The sequence below is a fragment of the Actinia tenebrosa genome, unplaced genomic scaffold (genome assembly GCF_029948245.1).
Source record: "Actinia tenebrosa isolate PJP-AT-01 unplaced genomic scaffold, QUT_ActTen_1.0 PGA_scaffold11__36_contigs__length_13525064, whole genome shotgun sequence".
Lineage (NCBI taxonomy): Eukaryota > Metazoa > Cnidaria > Anthozoa > Actiniaria > Actiniidae > Actinia > Actinia tenebrosa.
This window is the reverse complement of record NW_028292571.1, coordinates 11,824,679-11,848,019: the sequence shown is the minus strand read 5'-3', so window position 1 is coordinate 11,848,019 and position 23,341 is coordinate 11,824,679. Positions and strand designations below refer to the sequence as shown.

The window sequence follows — 23,341 nt, the reverse complement described above, 5'->3', positions numbered from 1 at the left end:
CATAACTAGTCAGATAAAATCATGGAGTCAACTCGGCTTCAGTGATTGCTACCCAGAGTTCCTTTCGGTCCAGTGGCGTAGGCTTGAGTTGGTCGACGACAACATTTTTTGAATTGACTGTATAAAGCTTCTCCAGGAAGCTCTGCGATAAAATTTAACACAGGGATCCCAACAGAGAATATATGGGATAGCCTGCGGAGCTAAGTTTTTACCTCAAAGTGTTAGATATAATACAAATCAGGTAACATCGGGGAACGCGCGCAAAGGATTATTGTTTTTGATCAGACGGTCTCAGTTTTAGCTGTTCATTGGCAAAGAAAGAGGTACCTATCATTTCATTTAAAGAATTCAAAACACAAAGCACCATTTGACCCATAGATGTTCGATATAAGTATAGGAAGAATCTCAAATGCATTGCTAGTCCATAACGTGGCTAGTTTTGAGGTCGCTCTCCCCTTAGGAATGCAAGCGCAGTTTGAACTCGTTCCTCTAAATGAGAACAAGAAAACTTTTTGGGGTCTTTCTTGGTGTTGCAAGATGTATTCTGAGTTAGGGTTATTGTATTGCAGGGTAGTATTGTTTAGCTCCAAACTCATTGTTCTCGGCTATTGCTTTATTGTCTTCATGGCTTTGCAACATCAAGAAGGAGCCCAGATAATAATACTATAATAAATTCATATAGAGAAAAAAATATATGGAATAAAAGGAAAAAAATTATGTAATGTAAAAAGAAAAGAAAAATAAAGTTATTAAAAATAAGGAGTCAGTTTTTTGGCAGAATCAAAGATTTTAAACGATTGATTATTATATTGATTACACGGGGAACCCAGATCAGATCGGCGCTGTAAACTGATAGCCAATTAAATTCAAATCAATATAGCCGGGTTCCCTGTGTTGATTACAGCATTAAACGATTACAGGATTAATATCGTTAAAATCTCTCTAAACCCGGTATTTTTAAATTATCATTATTTCAGTTCTTTATTAACGGTCGTTGAAATGCTAGACGGCGTAGGAGACATTGAACTTCGTGCGTCGCATTCTACAATATTAATGACAGTAAACACGATTTTCTCATCTCTGTTCTTAGCAGGCCATTCGCATCACCAGTAGGCTCCTTCGCAGCCTCCCTAGTGTCGTCACGTAACGCTCCCTCCCCACCAATAAGGAGAGAGCGTTGATGATTTATGATGATTTTTGATTATATAAGGCTATATATATGTGGGTTATCAAAGTTGCTTGACATTGAGTTATGAATTCCAAATTGCTTATGCAACTTACAAATATGAGAGGTCGTTGGTATGAGGTGTAGGCACTGAGGGTGTTCGTTGCCAGGGTTTCTTTACGTCCTCAGGGGTTTTTTTTTTTTTTACGTCCCTCCGATATTGGTTAAAGCAAATTTATATCTATATGAATTAAAGTTAATGCCTCAACCATTAGCCCCATAGCTTGACCTTGCAATTCAAGGACGAATGAATGCAATTGTAATTAGTATCAAACAAAACAGCTTCGTTACACCACAGAGAACCCGGCTATATTTTGATTGTTTCTTTTAGAAAAGTAACTTTGCTCTTCATGAGTTTCATGTGGTTTTGTAGTTGCCTTTTATCGCGGTTTACATTACATAAAATGTTATCACATCCGCGCTGTAAATTGATAGGCGATTAAATTCAATTATAAAATAATTGGGATACTACTCGCGCTATGATTGGTCGAAAACCATGTTTGATGAGAGTATCAAAACACGCTATCGTGAATCCGCTACGCGTCGTGGTTTTCTACGCTCCTCTCTTGTTCTCTCAACATTCCGCGTGTTTTGATCAGAGTATCAAACACGGAAAACTGTTTTTGATCTGTTAAATCAATAATCTACACCACAGGCTACCCATAAGAAGCAAAACAACAATGGTCATTGATTTGAATTTAATCCCCTATCAATTTACAGCGCGGATCTGATTACAGCACAGGCAGAGCAGCGATTATAAACCACAGGACACCCATGAAGAGCAAAGTTAGTTTTCTAAAAGAAGCAATCAATATATAGCCGGGTTCCATGTGGTGACACGAGTAAACAGACTGTAATGTTATACCCCTTGAAGGACAATACACGGTTGACATGTTTACGTTTTTGGGCCAATCACGTTGTTTACGCGTGAAAGCTTGTCGAAGCCTTAATTTAAATTCTCTGCGTGGGTTAAGAGAGATTATTTCGAACAAAGTTAATAGAGGGGAATGGTAAGGAAACCTATTGTTACAGGTCTTTGTTCGCTGTTGATGTTGAACCGGTCTTGACCATGCACAATGTTTGATTTATGCTCATCCGAAATTGCAAAATAAGTAAACATGATTTTTCTCTATGGGATTATTGTAAGGAATATTCAAATATCTCTTATAAATCTATAAGTATATTGAACTAGCAGCCAAAAGAAAGATTTTGGTCTGTTCATGCACTCAGCCATTGTCAACAATGGTAAAACAATGGTGAGACAAAGGATTGTGCACGGTCACCCTTGAAAAAAGTGAAAAAAGACCTATAATAATAAGTTTCATAACCATTCCCTACTATGTTATGAAGGAGCAACCAGAAATTCCCTATCACCCATCCCGTTTGTCCTTTTTAGAATATTCCATTGAAAAAGAAAATCTATGTAGTTAGCAGGTGAATAAGGTTTTCATTTTAGCTGGTTTATCAAAACATGCATATTACAGAGTAACAATAACGCAGTGTTGGAAATAAATGCTCCCCTAACTAGAGAGATCATTGTGATATAAGTTTTTACCCATGATCCACTGCGAACGAGTGACCGTCCTCATAAGTAGCGGCTATAGACCACATTCAAAACTCGTACCGATGTGGGGCTTAAGTTGTGAACAAACGAATCTGGCGTGATTCGTGACTTTTGAATCACGCCAGATTACTTTGAGTCACGCCAGATCCCTTTGTTCACAACTTAAGCCTCACATCGGTACGAGTTTTGAATGTGGTCTATCGCCTCGTAATACTCATTACGCTTATTTCGTGCTTAGTGCAGTTTTCGTATGACTGTAAAAAATTCACGGCACGAACACGGTCGTGACACGGCAATGAATACGCCAGAGCAATCACATTGCACGAGAATTTACGCTCCATCCAATCAAATACCCGGAACACGGCATAAACACGGCGCGGACACGGTCACGGCACTTCACGCTTACGGCACTGAGCTTTTCACAGTCATACGAAAACTGCTCTAGCAACTTCCCGTGTGCATCCATTTAACAAATAGACATTAGTTTTTTTGTGTCTGTCTTGTTATGGATGATAAATTGCGTCATCATATTGTCAAAGTAGTGTGGATCCACACACTACTTTGACAATGCAATATTTTACGATTGGTGACGATAGTAAAAGCATTATCATGATTGCCGACGTTTCCGTTTGACAATTACATTACGGATCGTACATCCGTATAAATTGTTAATACTCCATCTAATAAATCGCACTTCATGGTTTTTCTTCACATCAAAATAGTCTTTCCTGGGTACTCATAGTATGGTACTCATTACCACAGGGTGACCATAACCATTTTACACAGACGGTGACAAAAGAACTTCACACAGGATTACCGTGAAAGGTTAAGGGCGCAAAAATGTATAATGATAATCATGTTTTATGCATGTCAATGACTTTCACGAACCGTACTACGGATCGTGAGCCACGCTGACGATCCGTATCAATTAGACAATATTGGACAACTCTCTCATATCGAACTCAAATGAAATGCGAACAATCATGTCATGATTCAAATTAAAATTATTAACATTTACAAAGAGAATAATTAGATGTGACAAAAAGAGATTATTAAGTGGAATATTTTTCTGCGAATTTTATGACTATTCAAGGTGGAAATTTTAATATTCATAATTAGTAAATTAAGGTAGTAATTTTAATATTCATTGCTATTAAATTGCGGTTTGAACGACGGTTGGTATCTTTGGGCGAGAAGACACCACGACTGCTGTATCACATTCAGAAAGATAAATTACGATTTTCGAAAAATATTTTCCTTCATTTTTATTGGAGTGATTTTTCTCAAACTTTGCCAGAGAACTTACTGATTATCATTCTTTCGTGTGCCGAGGTTTGAAGAGCGTAGGAATCTTTTTTTTTAAGAAATAGAGGAGAATGCGAGTGCGATTGGATTCCAGACCGCTTAAAGTGACAGAAAAAAAGTAAAAAGGTAATAACCATAAGTAAAATTGGCGGTTCGGTTGCTCAATATTTTACGCGTGGCATTTTGGTCGTGTTTTAAACTTTTGAGATCGTTTTGTATCGTTGTGGGGCTCTTTGCGGCTCTTTGTGGCTCGTTGGGGCTTGTTGCGGCTCGTTGTGGCTCGCTGGGGCTCGCTGGGGCTCGCTGGGGCTCGTTGCGGCTCGTTGCGGCTCGTTGCGGCTCGTTGCGGCTCGTTGCGGCTCGTTGGGGCTGGTTGTGACTTGTTGTGGCTCGTTGCGGCTCGTTGGGGCTGGTTGTGACTTGTTGTGGCTCGTTGTGGCTCGATCCGGGTTATAGCATCTATACCTGTAGCTTCAGCTGGGATTGAATACGACGAAAGGGAACGGATATATCTGTTAAATAATCTTCTCAGTTACCTCCAAAATAATCACTATAAACGGTAAGTCAATTATTAGGACAGTATTCAACCTGTAAAGGATAAATCCCTCAACATGATATATATTTTGTTCAATGTTGAAGAAGTACCGCTTCCTGAGCTACCTACCACTCGATGCCAATTTGCCGACCTAAAAATTTTTTTTTTCAAAGTCCTTTTACATCTGTACAGCAGGCTGTAAACTATTGTTGTTCCTAGGCTTAATTCTACTTTATGGCAGTTTATTGGGATACGATAGAATTATGCTCTCAAAAGTTGTCTTCAAGATCCCTGCTGTTCTAAAGCTGATTTCACTCACTTCTATTAGTGAACGATTCGACTAATTTTTGACAATTTTTAATTGGTCTTGCTAGTTTGGTATCATATATCATATTTAGTTCAGTTTTTAGTTAGCTCTCAGCGATCGATATTTTCGTAATATGCAAAAGTTTAGAAAAATATGAATCGTAAAAAAGGAGTCGACAGAATCATCTCCGTTGAATCATGACATGATTATTCACATTTAATTCAAATTGGTGAAACAATGTGGCTCTTTACATTAGTGCTTTTATCTGCCGTCAATTAAAAAACAACGGTCGGTACCTTTTTATGTTCTTGACTGGTGAGAATGTAAAAAAGCCTATAATAATATATATTGTTTTACTGTTATTTGCATAAACACGCGAACCATGTAGTGGTTTGTCGTCGCTTCTCCGGCTTAAAAAAGGCTTAAACAATGCTACACCTTGCTTAGTTGTTAGACGTGTGATTTTGTAGTTGTGTTTCTATTTTCGTTCTCTTCTAAAGAAAATAATAATAATAATAATAAACTGCAAATGTCCTATTCGGGGAAAAGTATAAATCGAGGGTTCGAATCGTCCATTTTCATTCATTAAATGTGCAAAGCTACACAACTCGACAGGGCAGAACGACAAGCCTGCTACTTTCACAATTTTTTAAATTTAGCTGAGTTTAATGCTCCAATTCTTAGGCGTTTCATTTGTGTCACTGCTGAACGAAACTTGTGACGAAATTTTGTCGAATTATTAGAGTAAATCTACTTACAGTCAAAGGGCATGAAGCGTGCCCAGCTAGACTACATTATTCAATTCATAAAAAGATCTGTTTGAGGCTGATGATCTTAAAGACAATAGATTTTGTTGAAATTCTTCAATATAAGATTTGAAGTAATATGTTTCAAATACGAGTTGCTGTATTCTATGATTGGGGTTTTAATATATCCGAGTGGAATTTCAAATGCCGAGGCGTGAGAATACAGTGACGAGTATTTGACACGACATCTTATACTCTTTTTGTAATGTTTGTTTTTATTTTAAAGTTGAAATATTTCAAAGCCCCAGAACTTTGAAATGGGTACGGTCGCTGATGGGGGCTTCAAACTACTGCACGTGGTATAAATAAGAAACCCTGGTTGGTCGATGTGTCATGAATAATTAATGAGTATAAGATATAATTTTTGGGGTTGAGCGTCTCATTTTTACGGGCCAGCGATTACGCAGACTTACAAAAATAAATCATGTCTCTCACAATGACGTCAAATCAATCAAAATATCTGAACACAATATCACATTTCTATTGCTTGCCAATATAAAAATAGATAACCCCGTTATTTTTTTAAATCTCAAGTGGTTAAAAAGACTAAAAATCGTGAATTACAGTCAAAGGACATGAAGTGTGCTAGACTGCATTATTCAATTCACAAAAACACTTTTGGTAGTTCCAGTCTTCCTAGAATGAAATCAATCCAAACTTGGAAATCTGATTGGATTTTTTTTCAGCATTTGTACAAGTTTGTAACTGATAGAAAAAACGTTAATCTGTTTGAGCTGATGATCTTAAAGACAATAGATTTTGTTGAAATTCTTCAATATAAGATTCGAAATAATTTTTTGGAGTGTCTCATTTTTACGGGCCAACGATTACGCAGATTTACAAAAATTAAATCATGTCCCTCACAATGACTTCAAATCAAACAAAATGTCTAAACACAATACCACATTTCTATTGTATACCCTTAAATACGGTCATTTGAAAAAAAAAGGATACATGTCGATAAAATAGATAATTATACAGCTTTTCATTAATCGCATATAGGTAACTATCCAATTATTTTCTTAATTGGACAGGTCTTGTTGATATGGGATTAATCAGGCAGCTATATAATTAATAGGTAATGGGATTTCATGCTCCCCAATCAAGAAATAATTAGACTACTTCCGTAATTTCTTTAAATCTCAAATGGTTAAAAAGACTTAGAAATCGTAATTTAACCGTTATACAGTTGCTGATCAATGTTAGGAATACGAGCTTGTGACCTTGTTATCAGGATATTAGGACTGATTCAAATTGACGCTCTACCTGTTTGCTTAGCCTTTTTTAATCGCTCAAAAGTTTATTTGATCAACTAAACCGATGAAAAAGGTGCTGAAAAGGACAAAATTCCATGTTAATTGATGTAAAGATTATGAACACAGCAAAACAGAACGCAAATGTAGGTATTTGAGTGTCATTGAATGGTTTCTATTTGTTCGCAAGTTTGTTACGTCAAAAAGCAAAGAATTCCCTAAAGCCTGTGATATTAAAGCCAATGCAATCAGATTTCGAGATTTAATTTGATTTTTGAAAATAATTACGGAAAATTAGAAAACGAACAATGATGTCAAAAATCTAATGCATTCTAGATGGGCACGCTTCAAGTCCTTTGATTGTATGGTTAATTCACGAAAATGTCAGTTTTTCTGCTGATCAAAATATCACCTCTCCCAAAGTACACGGCTTTATATCTCAAGTACGCATTCAATAAATTTGGGTCGCATTTGATATTTTGCTATTTGGCTCCAAAAGAACATGTTTACAAAACTATTGAGCTTAAGGGACTTGTAAGAAATTAGCAGAGGGGGGGAATTTCCTTACCCTCCCAGGCCTTGGGCCTAGGATAAAATACCATGGCCCTCTCCTCTGTGTAAATGATATATCTACAACATTCAGAAGGCCAGACAAATAACTGCAAAGCTGGGTTCTATTGGTAATGAAGTTAAAATTATGCACAACAAACTGTTCAGTTCTTCAGGAAAATTACGTTAAGAAATAAATCTACTAGATTTAGCTGTCGTATCATAGCGTGGGACAATCACAACAGAGTTAGGCTCCAAACTAAGTGAAAGCCCAAAGATCGAATTAGAATTTAGAAGTTGATTTTTGATTGAGGTAGGAAAACCAGTGAACCCTGAGAAAATCCCTTAAAGCATAGGAAGAGATAACTAGCTAAAAACTAGTCACCGAGCTGAGTCGGTGTTTCTAATGAAACAACAATGATAAAAAGGTAAGTTATACACGGTGAAAAGATGAAAAAACTTACTGACGTTTCGGACGCTAGTCCTTCGTCGGAGTCAAAACACAGGAGAGAATCAACAAACAACTCTACTCACATACGACATCTAGATCGGCAGGACTTGAACTCGGGCCGCATTGGTGAGAGGCGACGCATTGGCAGCGCACGCCACCGGTGCTTATGGAGAGGAAGCTATCCATAAGGCATTTGAGCAACAAAAACTGCCATTTTCGTGAACACTAACTAGATTTACTCCAATAATTCGACAAGATTTCGTCACAAGTTTCGAGCAGAAGTGACACAAAGGAAACTCTTAAAAATTTGGAGTATTAAACTCAGTTAAGTAAAAAAATCGTGAAAGTAGCGGCCTTGTCGTTTTTTTGCCCTGTCAGTACTGAGTAGAGAGTTTAAGATTATCGTTTACGGCAAACGTGAAACGTCAGTTGACCATTAAAAAATTCTGTAAAATTAGTGAAAAGGAATCACAGAAAAGTAGCAGATAAAAAAGAAAAGAATATATGTCTTTGTCGAGAAGGCTTGCAAAAGGTAAAGCTAGTGAAATGTAGCGAAACGATGAAAACGTGGTCACGTTTGCCGTTTGCGTAGGAAGGAAAAACGGTGATCTAAATCTGCCTAGTGGCTACGTACTGCAAACTGAAATTTAGAGGAAAAACACTCGACGAAATAATGGATTTGGTCATCATATGTCCGCTTGGCAAATGTTGGGCAAATATGGTGCTCTATATTTGCCCATACATTTGCCTATGCAGGCAAAGGTCGGGGTAAATTTCTAATAAATTTGCCATTGCTTTGCCATACATCTGAACACATGGGTAAATATGTTATATATTTGCCCTTAGTTTAGACGCATTTACCCAGTGGGGATATATGATAACCGTTTTTGCCCTATATTTGCCCTATTGTCAAATGAAGGGCACATATGAAATCAACTTTGCACTAGGCTTTGCCCCATATTTACCTGGGGAGCAAATACAATACCCCAAACTGAGTATATCCGATGTGAGGTTTCCGTTTCAATTTATTGCAATCAAAACTTTTCAAAACAAATCAATAATTTTTCAACTGAATTATGATGGATGTTGGCTTGTTTTTACGACTTACGAGGGGGGAGTGCATGCAGGTCCATCTCAGTCATATGTGTCAATTTTTTCTCCTAACGCATGACATCAATGTTGCGACCACATTAATTCAATCATTGTTTTGCTTTGATGTCATGAAAGTGAGGTTATATGCGTTGATACACACAGGAAAAAACGCGGACGATGTATTTATAATATGCGTAAGTCGTACATGCGTTTTTTCCAGTGACAATAAGAAAACTCATTAACCCATTAACCTCAGCTGCATTTCAAACCGCTAACATCTGTAATATTATTTGAAGCATCAATTTTGTTTAGTCTAAACATATGAATTCATCTTTTTTATTGGCAATATATGCAATTTCATTCATAATTATTTTAATTCATCTAATTTTAAACTCATCAAAGAATTCATTCAATTTTCATTTTGACTATCTAGTTACTGATGCACAGTTCAAACAGTTTATTTTTGATAGCTTTGAATATTTTTCCTGGATGATACTTTACTGTCATCTCCATCATCCGTACAATTTACGTAGTAAAGGACAAACAATTAATACTCTTTCTTTGTCAATAACATCGTAAGCAGCAACAAACTGGCTGTGTATCCTTTGTATGGGAATGAATGTAGAGGGCCCTTCCATTTCAAACAAGTTTCTGCACCAAATTTCATGTGGTCTGCCAATCCTGTGTCTTTCTGGATGTCGCTGATACCATCGAACCTTTGCCATACACAATGATTCCTGCTTGCCATCAATTATAATGGTTTGTTTAAGAAAGAAATCGACAACACCGGGGCGCAAGTCAAATGAATCGGTCTCAATACTGCCACTATATTGGCCACACCAACTTGCAAGAATGAAGGAAGAACGTTCCAGTCTAGAGTCAGAGGACCCTAGCTTTGTCCCCGAATATCCAATGGTACTAATTCTCTCAAACGTATCGGTAACACATTCAATGACCGAGTGTTGAGGTAAAATTGTTTCATAAGCTTTAAAGAGATATTCTGTATAGTCATCATCAAGAACATCAATGGATCGAGGTGAAAAACATGAGTATGCATTCATATTGCTCCACTCTAAGCAACGTAGTACTTGACCAACTGAAAGATTAAGTGTTGATGGTATTGATGGGATGCTTTCGCCAAGTGTTCCTACTTGTTGTGCCTCCTGAAGAAGTTGAAATACTGGTTGGAAAGTTTCTCGAAATCTCTCTGGTAAAGGGATATCTCTTAGTTCATGCTTTTGGAGAAATTTTCTCATGATTTGTATTTCAACAGATCTATTGTTAGTTCGAAACGCTCCTAAAATCCCATTGAAACGTTCGAAGCTGAAAAGCCAAAATGAATATACAGGCCCGTAATCTAAAATACATTGTTTGAGGTGCAGGTGTAGATGCATGTTTGGCGTAACACGTTCCTTTCCATATCGTTTTTCAAACGATTTACAAAATTCCACTAGGTAATCATGTCCTTCTTGTAGCTCTTCAGTTGTAATAAGTGGAGAGCAAAGGTGAAAGCAGGACAATACGAATAACCTCCACAGCTCCAAATCATCTGTTGGAACGATATTCCAAATGCAGAATACAGAATACAAGAGAGTCCATGTTTTCCACTGATCAGCAGTAAATCCTCCAAACGATGTTGATATCTTTTTCGGGAGACGCCCAATAAATGATGGTGCTTTGACGTCATCTACCTTTTCCTGGATTTTATTCAAATTTTCTTTAGAAATAATTGGCGTTTCAGCATTTAGCCATACATTTTTCATTAAATGTTTTGCTGTCCCTAAAAACAAATTGTGCATAGGATCAACAACATGGTAACGAGTACAATCGAAGTAAGGCAACTGTAAGAGTTCAGAATATCTTGTTCCAGTGGAAGTTTCAATTTGGTTTCGTTCATCAGCGGTTGTTGCATTGAGTATTTTCTGAGCCTCTCTTCGGTGCTCTTCATTTGTCCTTGGTGTATCGTCATCTTCGAAACCTGAAAAATCCATGCTACTAAAATCTCCGGGAAAAAATCTTGTGCACTTTGAGCACCCTCGGTGAGCAGTACATCCTAAGAAACCGCAAACTTTTCTTAGTGCAGGAATGTCACAAGCAATACAAAGGAGGGCAGCTCGAAAACATCTTGCTGTTCTACTCCCATGAGGCCGAACTTGGATGCCTTCGTGCCACAATAAGTTCAATTCGGCTACAAGTGGTTGTAAGTACGTATTGATATTCAATTTGGACTCGTGTGGACCAGGTATTACCCCAACTATTATTACGTTTTCCTCTTTGTACCTTTCTTTTCTCGGAAGATTTAGGAGGACCATATATATGACTCCAACGCTATAGACACTGTGCTTAAAAGGCTGAAACCAGTCAACATTCAGCATAAAAGCATAATTATTAGGCTGGGCAAGGAAAGGAGTGCCGTTAAAATATTGCCAATCTTTCCACACTTGGCCATCGTAAATATCAACTAAAATATCGTCCGGTACATTCCGATTTCTCCAAATCTCACATTTTTGTACAAAGTCTGGTCGCTTAATAAAGTGAGTTAGAGTGTCTCTGATGCTTTTATAACAATAAACTTTATGTGGGTACAATTTCGTCTGTCCATTTTTCAAACGAATTTCCTTAAGCAATTCCGCTCCACAAGGTGTGCGGCGAAACAATTGACGGTGATTCGGAAAAGCAATGTGAGAACATGGTTTAGCAATGACACGCCCGAATCTTGTTGTTATGCAGTCTTGAAAACGGTATAGGGTGTCGCATTTCGGACAAACAACATACTTTGAATGCTTATCTTTAAAAGAAAGATAATTTTTCAAGAGTTTGAAGGAGCTCGGGAAAACCAATACTGCGGTTGGGAAAATGATTGGCGAAAGCTCACACAAAACCTGAAAAATCGCTTTAAAAAAGGCGAGGAGAATATCAATGCCTCGGTCTGGTACAGAAAAGTATGCAGACCAAAAGCACACAAACAAGGCAATCCAGTTAATAAGGGTCACTCGGGAACTTGCTTCGACGGCAACGCTTATTTCTGCACTAGATTGTTCAAAATCTCTTTCTACGTCTTCGATATCAATATCCCAAGTTTCAACCAATCTCCTTCTTTCATTTCCTCTTATCTCTTCATGGTCAGATTCACTGTCCAACTTGTCATCCCAAAACACTTGATCTTCTTCCTCAAAGTTATTTATTCCGTCTCCTTTAAACATAAGCAAATACGATGTATTTTATTCATTCGGCATTGTATAACTGCAACATAGTATAAGATAAAGTCTGAAACCATTATAATACTAGAAAAAAAAAAATGTCAGTAAAAAAAACCTCATGGGCTAAGGGACCGGTCATTATTTAAGTTGGGGGGGGGGGGGGGGGGGGGGAGAAAAAATTGGGTGGGGGGGGGGGGCTGAAATTTTTGCTAGTGAAAGTCTTGAAATTTAAAAATGACTTTTAGGGAAAATTTTTAAATTTTTTACTACAATCCATGGGGGGTTTTCGATAAACTTGGATGCCTTCAAAGGGGCGGCCTTGAAATTTTTTTGCGTCACTGACAATTTCTCCTCCACCCCCCCCCCCCCCCCCCTACCTCCAACTTAAATAATGACCGGTCCCTAAATGTATAATTTTGACCCAAATTTTGCTCTGAAAATAAATGATTTCCATTGAAAATAAAATATAAATTTCTAAGTCAGCAAAACAACAATTTATAATTTGTGAAAGAAAAATGATAAATCGAAAATAAAAAACCCAAGAGACATATTAAATAAATTACTTATAATTGTATTTCTCTAACTTGACAAACATGTTTTGCCGGATACCATGCTATCTCAGGATGACCACAGTCATGAATTGATTTGGAGACGAAAATGTACAGCAATATCCATTTGAACATAGTAAATTCTTTTTGGCGTTTTAAATGAGTTATCTCTAGCTATGATTTTATAAACTCTTTGAATGAACCTTTCTGAATGAACACTGAGGTTTTAATGGCAACCATAAGCCGATTACTTAATAATGCACCCTTCTTAAAAGTAACGGTGAAAACGAGGCTAAGATAGAAATAGAAAAGAATCATTTGTACCTCTAACTTAATCTCGCTTCAATAACACTAATGCTTGGTAGTAAATCCAATAGGGGAGCTAGATCATGTGCAAATCAGCCGCTTGTTAAAGATTCAGTCTTTTATCTATGCAGTTTGACTTTATCATTTAAAGATTATATAATCTAATCATCAAATAAACGTATAACATCAATACCTTTTTGTGAAGTAGCTGGTAAGAATTCGTCACTTGATGGTTGGTTTGTATTTGGCACATCAGAGGAGTCTTGATCAGTTTGGTCCAAAACGTTTATCTCGCTGTAGTCATTAGAAGAAGTGTCGTTCTGGCCGTCAATCTCGTGAGTGAAAATACTATCATTTGAGTCTTCGTCGTCATTCCGCTGTAATTGCCATTGATTTGTTAAAGGATCATAAAATTCTTCTTTGTGACGGCAAAATACTCTGTAATGTAAATCTTCGTTACAATGAAAGCAATGATAACGCTTTGACATCGCAGAAGACATTTTGTTTTCCAGAACTATATAATTAAAAAGACGTTGTGTATCATTGGGATAATTACTCAAAATCCAAGCATTTTGAATGGCTAACAGCCATATTCCAGCGTAATAAAGTTCCACGTCCATCAACCACATGCCATTGGACAAAAGCACGCCGGATCTTTATTACCGCGCCCTTTTCCTTAGAGCTGTCACTGTTGGCGGCAGATAATGGTACGATGGTTTTAGAGCTAGAAGCTAATCAAGTTTATTGCAATGATATTTCGTGAATCTAGGCTTTAGAAAAAATTTCATAACTTTATAAAATGGAGCAAATAGCTTTAAGATAATAAATATATTACTTAACATGAATCCTGGATACAACTTCAGCATTTTTATAAGACAGTTATTCCTTTTTTTATTATTAGACTTCATTATATGAACGTATATGTCATCACAAGTCACGTGATACGCCGTGATAGATAGGGGGTAGATTTGTTCGGTGGATGTGCTTATTCGTTCATTCGCCTTTTGGTCACAAACAGGTAACAAACTCTGTCGGTCATCTAGTTTCTCGCACATTCTATATCTTTGCTTATAAATTGCGTTCATTCGTCGCGATCAAAAAATGGGAAGAACATCTACACCTTTACCAGGACGCCCAATGCCAATCCATTCTGTTACTGCAACTACCAGTACAAGCAGTACGAGTAGACATACTGAAAATGGCGCCAATTCTCAAAGGCTTAATATACTTATTCCCTCTGTCCCTGGTGGTAACGAGGATGTGCTAAGAGAACACAGAAATCGCCTATTGCAAGCAACAAGCGAGAATGAGAACGTTGACCCCGACAGCGAAAAAGAAGAAATTTCTTCAAATTTCGAAACGATTGTAAAACAGTTTAAAGAACTGCAAGAACAAAACCGCCAAATACTAGCCGCCTTAAAAGAAAGCCAGCAGAACAAGGACAACAGCAAGACCAAGATTACTGTCTCAAAGGCTGTTGCAGTAAGTAAAGTGGCAATATTTAAAAAAGCAAGCTATTTTTATTGATAATTTTACTGGGAATTCTTGGCGCGAAGAGTAGTTGGTATAATTATGCAGCGGTATAATTTATGCAATGCTAAAATTGGCGGGAAACCCGCCATGGCAGTGGTTAATGCTACCAAACTTTATTATTGATTTCCAATAACAAGACACTGAATGATAATGATAATTTCCTTTTTTGTAAAGGAATTGATTTGATTTCGATTTTTTTCCCAATATTATACAATCACAGCCATAAAAATAATGAAAACATTATTACTATGTCTAAGAATAACTTAAGGTACATCTTATGATTTTAATGAATTATATTATGTTATTACAGTCTGAAGTACGCTTGGTAGCAAAGAAATTACGGGACAGGGAAGAAAACCCTCTTATATGGGATTTTACTAAAGCGTAAGTATAAAAATTTAATAAAAATGATCTTGTATGAATCATCCATAGTTTCTTTCCATATTAAGTTTCCACTTACCACTCAAATATGGCATTTCCTAATTAGTTTCAGAGATGACGTCAACGAACAGATTAATAACGCAATAAGGGATAGAGTTCTGAATGTTCATAAGGATGTCTCTGCCGTCGAGTTAGAAGGTATTTATGTATTTTATATTACGAAGTGCGAAAGGCCTTATGCACCTATCAAAGTTAACCCGGGGGGGAGGGGTGAGGACAAAGGGTGGTGGTGGTCGGGGGGGGGGGAGGGGGTAACGAAATCCTTTTAGAAATATTCAAATGCCGAAGGGAGGGGAAGCAGTTTGAAATAAAATAACACGGAAAAGAAAAAAAAAAAAAAAAAAAAAAAACAAAACAAAACAAAGCAAAAACAAATGGATGCTAAAGGAGTAATTGTCGGCCAAATGCCAAAATTTCTAACAAATTTTGTCTCAAGTTTTAATATATGGGTACTTGATATAATTTCAGCTGCCCTTAAAAGTCACTTTCTGACGAGAAGAAAGAGAAACAAAAGAGAGCGTTCAGGGGCCCTTGGAAGGCATCAAAAGATGCAGCGGAAAACACAGAGAAAACAAAATGTAAGTAAACTGAATTTGCAACGATTATGACTTTGTTTAATAAGAAACTTTGACTGACGGTGTTTTTTTTTTTCTTTTTTCTTTTAGCTCCTAAAATCCAGATCCAAGGCAGCGGACTTGTCAACCTCGCTATCACCAGGGGACAAAGAGAAAGTCAAGGCAATTATGAAACTGGAGTATATGTCATCAGAGGAGTCGATGTCAGAGGCGGATGACCAGGCTGATGACGATACAGCGGACAGTGGCTCTGATAACGAAGGGGGCCCTACTAAGCAGAGTAAAGTTTTAATAAAACACCCTCTGCCATGGAGAAGCCCCCTAGCTAATCAGTTCATGGAAAGCATGGACCGAAAGGCAAAAAGGAGGCTGTCAGAGCGCAGTCTCACCATGCTTTTGAAGCGGAAAATCGGGGAGCCGTCAAGACGCCCAAGGCCATCTGGAGGTCCCGAATGGGCATTGAGAGCCTAAAGGTTTTTATCAAATCAAGGGCACTGGGACACCGAACGTGGTTGGGGTTTCTACGAGTTTTATGAATTAAATCTTGTGTCACTGTTCCTCCGTTCCTTTGGCCTGATTTCTAGGGTTTTCGTTCTTCTTTCGATTACTTGAACGTTATACTCGTTTACTTGAAGAAATCCAAAGGTCAAACGGTATAGCAGCGGCTATCTAAGCCTATTGACCTTTGGATTTCTTAAAGTAAACAAGTATAATGTTCAAATAATCGAAAGAAGAAGGAAAACCCTAGAAATCAGGCCAAAGGAACGGAGGAACAGTGACACAAGATTTAATTCATAAAACTCGTAGAAACCCAACCACGTTCGGTGTCCTTAATTAAGTTTTTGCAGTTATAAATGAAGTGTACTACTACAGAATATCTAAAAAGAATCGTACATAAGCCACAGATCGATTGACAACTAAATATATTATGATCTCCTTTCACAAATTCTGTCACAAGATGAAACAAACACCTATAATTAATTTACAGAACTAGCATTTTCAATTAGTTGTAGTTAACAAATTGTTCATAGTTAATCAGTCGTCAAGAAAAGGAAATTCACAATAAAAATGTTTCAGTATGATTTATGTCTTTTTTCCTGCTTCTTAGTATAGGTTAGCTATGTTTAAAGTATGAGGTGGTTGTCACGACATATATCGTTTCTATTTTTTTTGGCCTGCCATAAGTGACAATAGCTGAAGACTGATAATATAGTTAAATTTAGCAAATATGATGAGCATAATTCAACTGAGCAAATATGGCTAAGACGCGCTGGTACATCTAAGGCATTAAGGGGGCATTAATCACATATACGGTCAGAGCATATCGCATGGTATATGTAAGGCATAAATCACATATACGGCCTGGAAAAATACAGGGTATATGTAAGGCATTAATCACATATACGACCTGGGCAAAGACAGGGTATACGTAAGGCATTAATCACATATACGGCCTGGGCAAACACAGGTTATATGTAAGGCATAAATCACATATACGACCTTGGAAAATACAGGGTATATGTAAGGCATAAATCACATATACGGCCTGGGAAAACACAGGGTATATGTAAGGCATAAATCACATATACGGCCTGGGCAAAGACAGGGTATATGTAAGGCATAAATCACATATACGGCCTGGGAAAATACAGGGTATATGTAAGGCATTAATCACATATACGGCCTGGGCAAAGACAGGGTAAATGTAAGGCATTAATCACATATACGGCCTGGGAAAATACAGGGTATATGTAAGGCATGAATCACATATACGGCCTGGGGAAACACAGGGTATACGTAAGACATAAAACACATATACGGGCTGGGCAAATACGTGCACATATCAAATGAGCATTCACATTTACTACCGGGTAAATGTATGGATGATATGATATCTGCTATATATTTGCCGTTTGGGATTTTACTGGGCCATACGGACTTTGCCATCTGTGCCCATGGGATAAATGTGTAGGTACATATCATATACAGTCATTGGGCAAATATTGTCTACTATTAGTCAAATATGATATTTGCCCATATATTTGTCTATATGTTTGCCTACATGACAAATCCATTTTTTCGTCGAGTGAAAAAATTTGAGCAACCCTCAAAACATAGGACAACACCAACTAGAATCTCTACTCACAAATACATGACATTAAGTCCAGATCCAACCCAGTTCGCATTAGTGAAGTGCGAGCGCTCTCACTGCTACACCGCCATTTCCTCCCCTTTAAAATGATGAAGTTTTGTCAACTCTGATTTGAAGTTTAGAATTGTTTGACTGATCAGCACGATGGACCAAAAACAAGGAATCCCAGCCTATGCAGGACAACCAAGTGTTGCCGGGCAGCAGCCTGGTTACCCAGTACAGCAGCAACCTGGTTATAACTACCCAGGACAGCCAGGACAAGTTGTTGTCTCTATGCCTGTAAGTGGCTTTGACAGTTCCAATTGTGTGGATATGATGAAGACGAAGATGATGATGATTAGATGATGACGATGAGAATGATAGTAATCATCATCATTCTAATCTTCATTATTATCATACTATTATTATTACCATCGTCATCATTACTATTATAATTATTTTTGTTATAATAATTTTTTCATACGTTTTTTCTTCTTCTCAAACCTGGAATTGGTAAATAAAGTCAGCATTATTAATTGCATAACAATGGAGGGTTGGTGTGTATTGGATTGCAGGGTGTGCCGGGATTTCAATTATAACGGGGAGGGAGGGGGGCAATATTCATCCTTTTTTTGCCGTGGGGGTGGGGGGGGGGGAGGGGGGATGTTGCTCCCGTTCCTTCTTTCCCCCCTCCCTACGCTAGTGATCGGTTTATTTCAATAACGAAGAAATTCTTTCATTTGTAGCCTGCAAACAAGATGAACAATTACTTGGCTCTCTCCATCATCGCCACCTTCTGCTGCTGTCCTGTTTGTGGTATTATTGGAATCATTTATGCTGCTCAGGTAAGCGGAATGATAGATTATTCAGAGTGCTAGTTGTTAACATTTATCCATCCATCCGTTCTTCCATCCATGATTTTTTTCTTGTTTAATCTTATGTCATTCGAATCCCTTTGGGTTATTAGATAAATGTTCAAACGCTAGGGCGAGTTTGCATTGAATTTCAATGCAAATACCAACACGTGCGTTTTAACTGGTTTAAAAAAACGACCACGCCCTATTTTTAATGTTTGATGTCGGGTTTGAATTTCGATGGCAAACCTGTCCTGGGTTTTGAATTCAGCCCCGCTCTATTAGTATCAATGCCGACATCAAAAATATCAACTCGACATCAAAAATATCAACACGACATCAAACAATATCAACCCGACATCAAACAATATCAACTCGACATCAAACAATATCAACCCGACATCAAACAATATCAACCCGACATCAAACAATATCAACCCGACATCAAACAATATCAACCCGACATCAAACAATATCAACCCGACATCAAACAATATCAACTCGACATCAAACAATATCAACTCGACATCAAACAATATCAACCCGACATCAAACAATATCAACCCGACATCAAACAATATCAACCCGACATCAAACAATATCAACTCGACATCAAACAATATCAACCCGACATCAAAAAATATCAACCCGACATCAAAAATATCAACACGACATCAAACAATATCAACCCGACATCAAACAATATCAACCCGACATCAAACAATATCAACTCGACATCAAACAATATCAACCCGACATCAAACAATATCAACCCGACATCAAACGATATAAACCCGACATCAAACAATATCAACCCGACATCAAACAATATCAACTCGACATCAAACAATATCAACCCGACATCAAACAATATCAACCCGACATCAAAAATATCAACTCGACATCAAACAATATCAACACGACATCAAACAATATCAACCCGACATCAAAAATATCAACTCGACATCAAACAATATCAACCCGACATCAAACAATATCAACCCGACATCAAACAATATCAACCCGACATCAAAAATATCAACTCGACATCAAACAATATCAACCCGACATCAAAAATATCAACCCGACATCAAAAATATCAACTCGACATCAAACAATATCAACCCGACATCAAACAATATCAACCCGACATCAAACAATAGAAATAGGGCGTGGTTGGTTTTTAATTTGGTTTTCGTGTAATGTTAAACAATAAAACCCATAATGACACGATGATCTTAATTGCTTACTATCAATCACGTGACTTTTTGGAATTGACTGGGGGGCAACTACTGGATGCTAAGTCAAAACATATCAAAATAAGTCCACAAACTATTGTATTTGACTATTTTCACGACATCAAACCAAAAAACAAGAGAAAAAAGAGATCAAAACAACCTCCAGGATTCTACAAGCCATCAAAAAAGAGCTATTACCGGAAGTGACGTCTATTGATAGCAACCTATTGAGAAAACATTAAACTAAAGTTAACACTGAAATCTTAGCATCAATTTGCTTGGCTTTATCAACCAGAAAGAGTAATCGGTTGCTTAAGCACTCGAGAAGCTTGAGTCGGACTCGGCTACGCCTCTTGCGACTCTTACGCTGTCTTCTTTCTAATCAACCACCTGCGCATGCGTGCACCCAAAACTCGATGGAAACAGGCTAATCAATAACCAATCCATTAAAATGAATCTCATCACCAGCCTACAATGATGGCAAACCGTGCCAGTCATGTGCTTTCAATCAGTATATATATCAATATACTGAATGAATCTCATTACCAGCCTACAATGATGGCAAACCGTGCCAGTAATGTGCTTTCAATCAGTATATATATCAATATACTGAATGAATCTCATCACCAGCCTACAATGATGGCAAACCGTGCCAGTAATGTGCTTTCAATCAGTATATATATCAATATACTGAATGAATCTCATCATCAGCCTACAATGATGGGCAAACCGTGCCAGTCATGTGCTTTCAATCAGTATATATATCAATATACTGAATGAATCTAATTACCAGCCTACAATGATGGCAAACCGTGCCAGTAATGTGCTTTCAATCAGTATGTATATCAATATACTGAATGAATCTCATCACCAGCCTACATTGATGGCAAACCGTGCCAGTAATGTGCTTTTAATCAGTATATATATCAATATACTGAATGAATCTCATCACCAGCCTACAATGATGGGCAAACCGTGCCAGTCATGTGCTTTTAATCAGTATATATATCAATATACTGAATGAATCTCATCACCAGCCTACAATGATGGCAAACCGTGCCAGTCATGTGCTTTCAATCAGTATATATATCAATATACTGAATGAATCTCATTACCAGCCTACAATGATGGGCAAACCGTGCCAGTCATTTGCTTTCAATCAGTATATATATCAATATACTGAATGAATCTCATTACCAGCCTACAATGATGGGCAAACCGTGCCAGTAATGTGCTTTCAATCAGTATATATATCAATATACTGAATGAATCTCATCACCAGCCTACAACGATACTAGGCAAACACTGACCCCGACCCCACCCATCATGCTCAATCATCCATTCAGCGATGACAACGGAAATGACGTTTATTGATAACAAACCATTACATTGTTCCCAGGTTGACTCGACTTTCTTTCGTGGAGATGTCGCTAAAGCACAAGACTATTCCAACAATGCCAAAAGATGGAGCATTGCAGCTATTGTTTGTGGCTGCATCTGGGTAGTCATTGTCATTGTGTACTATATAGTAGCTATTTCTGTTCTTACATATTGATTTCACTAAATTTCTGGCCTCTAGGCTCCTCCCTGTAGAGGATTTGGTGAGAGGACTGGGACTAGATAAATCTCGAACCCTGTGATGTATATTTATTGTCGTGTCGTCGTGTCGTGTCGTGTCGTGTTGTGTCGTGACTGTGTCGGTGCTTTGTCCATGCATTTTTATTGAATGAGCATTAATCTCGAACCCTGTGATTGGTTTAAAAAAATGTCGTATACTTATTGTCGTGTCGTGCCGTGCCATGATTGTGTCGGTGCCGTGTCCATGCATTTTTTTATTGGATGAACATGGGTATCAAACGCTGTGATTGGTTAAAGAATGTTGTATAATTCTAGCCGTTATCGTGACAAGCCGTTTCAAAGTCATGCGAAGTTCTCATGCTACGTGGGACGTTACAGCGCGACGTGCAAAGTATCACCGGCCATAATCTATTCACATACGTTTATATGCACAAGCTTTCGTTTACGTTAAACCGACGTATTTCCATGCGAAACTGCTTTGTTTCTTCGAATAAGGCGTGTAAAAGCTCGTATGACGGCAAAAAGCTTGTGCATAGACGTATGTGCTCGTCATACTTTAGCTCGTCGCACCGTAATTTTAAAATAAAACATATCAATTGAATGTACTAATCGTTACGATTCACATTCATTCATCCACTGCACTTAACCATAAACATATCCAAGCTTTAAGGCTTCCTTAGATGGCTATATTCACTTTTTTAGGATCACAGTATATTTGATTTTATAGTAATATACTGGAGTATAATCTCAATGGCCGAGTTTGCCAAGGCACTTCAATATAAATGCACGATTCACATTCATTCATCCACTGCACTTAACCATAGGCATATCCAAGCTTTAAGGCTTCCTTAGATGTCTATATTCAATTTTTTAAGATCACAGTTATTTGATTTTATAGTAATATACTGGAGTATAATCTCAATGGCCGAGTTTGCCAAGGCACTTCAATATGAATGAACGATTCACATTCATTCATCCACTGCACTTAACCATAGGCATATTCAAGCTTTAAGGCTTCCTTAGATGTCTATATTCAATTTTTTAAGATCACAGTTATTTGATTTTATAGTAATATACTGGAGTATAATCTCAATGGCCGAGTTTGCCAAGGCACTTCAATATGAATGAAATAATCCGTTTTTAATGATTAAAAAATATTTTTCCTAAATTGAATTTTCAAATTGATTTATCCATTCGTTTATTTTCATTCACACGACACATTCATTCATTTTCAAAGCTTAGGGATGAAGGCAAAACAATTGTCATCTCAAGGTACCCGATTTAGAGGGGAGGGGTGGTGTTACCCGGTACCCACCACCTCTGGAAGTGAAATCTTAGATTTCGTCCCCAAATATCTCTAAACCTAAAAGCCAAATTACAGAAAAACATATTCGTATCGAGAAATTGCCACTACAGACCCCCAGTATCGAGCATTTGAACAGGTCTCTGAGGGGGGAGGGGGTATGTACCTGTACCCACAATCAGGTCCCTATTTTGGACCATTGTTTTGACCTCGCCCCATACTTAAAAACACTGCCAAATATCTCTAAACCTAAAAGCCAAATTACAGAAAAACATATTCGTATCGAGAAATTGCCACTACAGACCCCCAGTATCGAGCATTTGAACAGGTCTCTGAGGGGGGAGGGGGTATGTACCTGTACCCACAATCAGGTCCCTATTTTGGACCATTGTTTTGACCTCGCCCCATACTTAAAAACACTGCCCCAAAATGCTTCGTTTTTATGTCTGCGTCTGTTGTATTTATGAAAGCGCTCGCGCCTCTCGAGATTTCTGTCAAACCCCAAGTGCTTTATAACTCCACACAGCACAGCAAACAAGTTTTTTAT

General features: G+C 37.7%; 3 protein-coding genes across 5 annotated transcripts; 2 read left to right on the top strand and 1 right to left on the bottom strand.

The window, feature by feature from the left end:
- Positions 1-4,263: 4,263 nt before the first annotated feature.
- On the bottom strand, positions 4,264-13,770 carry LOC148912589 (uncharacterized). The gene is made up of 3 exons (XM_089027216.1): positions 13,335-13,770; positions 10,913-12,280; positions 4,264-4,571 (listed from the first exon to the last, which is right to left on the bottom strand). Exons 1-3 carry the CDS (start codon positions 13,768-13,770, stop codon positions 4,264-4,266), a joined length of 2,112 nt encoding a protein of 703 aa, XP_088883342.1.
- Positions 4,503-22,659, top strand: LOC148912587 (uncharacterized). 3 transcript variants are annotated; one of them, XM_089027425.1, is made up of 4 exons: positions 4,503-4,653; positions 17,960-18,121; positions 18,568-18,666; positions 21,313-22,659. In XM_089027425.1, exons 2-4 carry the CDS (start codon positions 17,987-17,989, stop codon positions 21,466-21,468), a joined length of 390 nt encoding a protein of 129 aa, XP_088883551.1. In that variant the 5' UTR covers positions 4,503-4,653; positions 17,960-17,986; the 3' UTR covers positions 21,469-22,659. The 3 variants fall into 3 exon arrangements, with proteins under 3 accessions (XP_088883551.1, XP_088883552.1, XP_088883553.1); XM_089027426.1 differs by having other exon boundaries at positions 4,504-4,653; positions 17,965-18,121; XM_089027427.1 differs by having other exon boundaries at positions 4,510-4,653; positions 17,983-18,121.
- LOC148912588 (uncharacterized) lies at positions 12,804-16,393 on the top strand. The gene is made up of 5 exons (XM_089027424.1): positions 12,804-14,623; positions 14,985-15,058; positions 15,162-15,253; positions 15,584-15,693; positions 15,781-16,393. The coding sequence occupies exons 1-5, from the start codon at positions 14,243-14,245 to the stop codon at positions 16,159-16,161; spliced, it is 1,038 nt and encodes a 345-aa protein (XP_088883550.1). The 5' UTR covers positions 12,804-14,242; the 3' UTR covers positions 16,162-16,393.
- Positions 22,660-23,341: the final 682 nt, after the last annotated feature.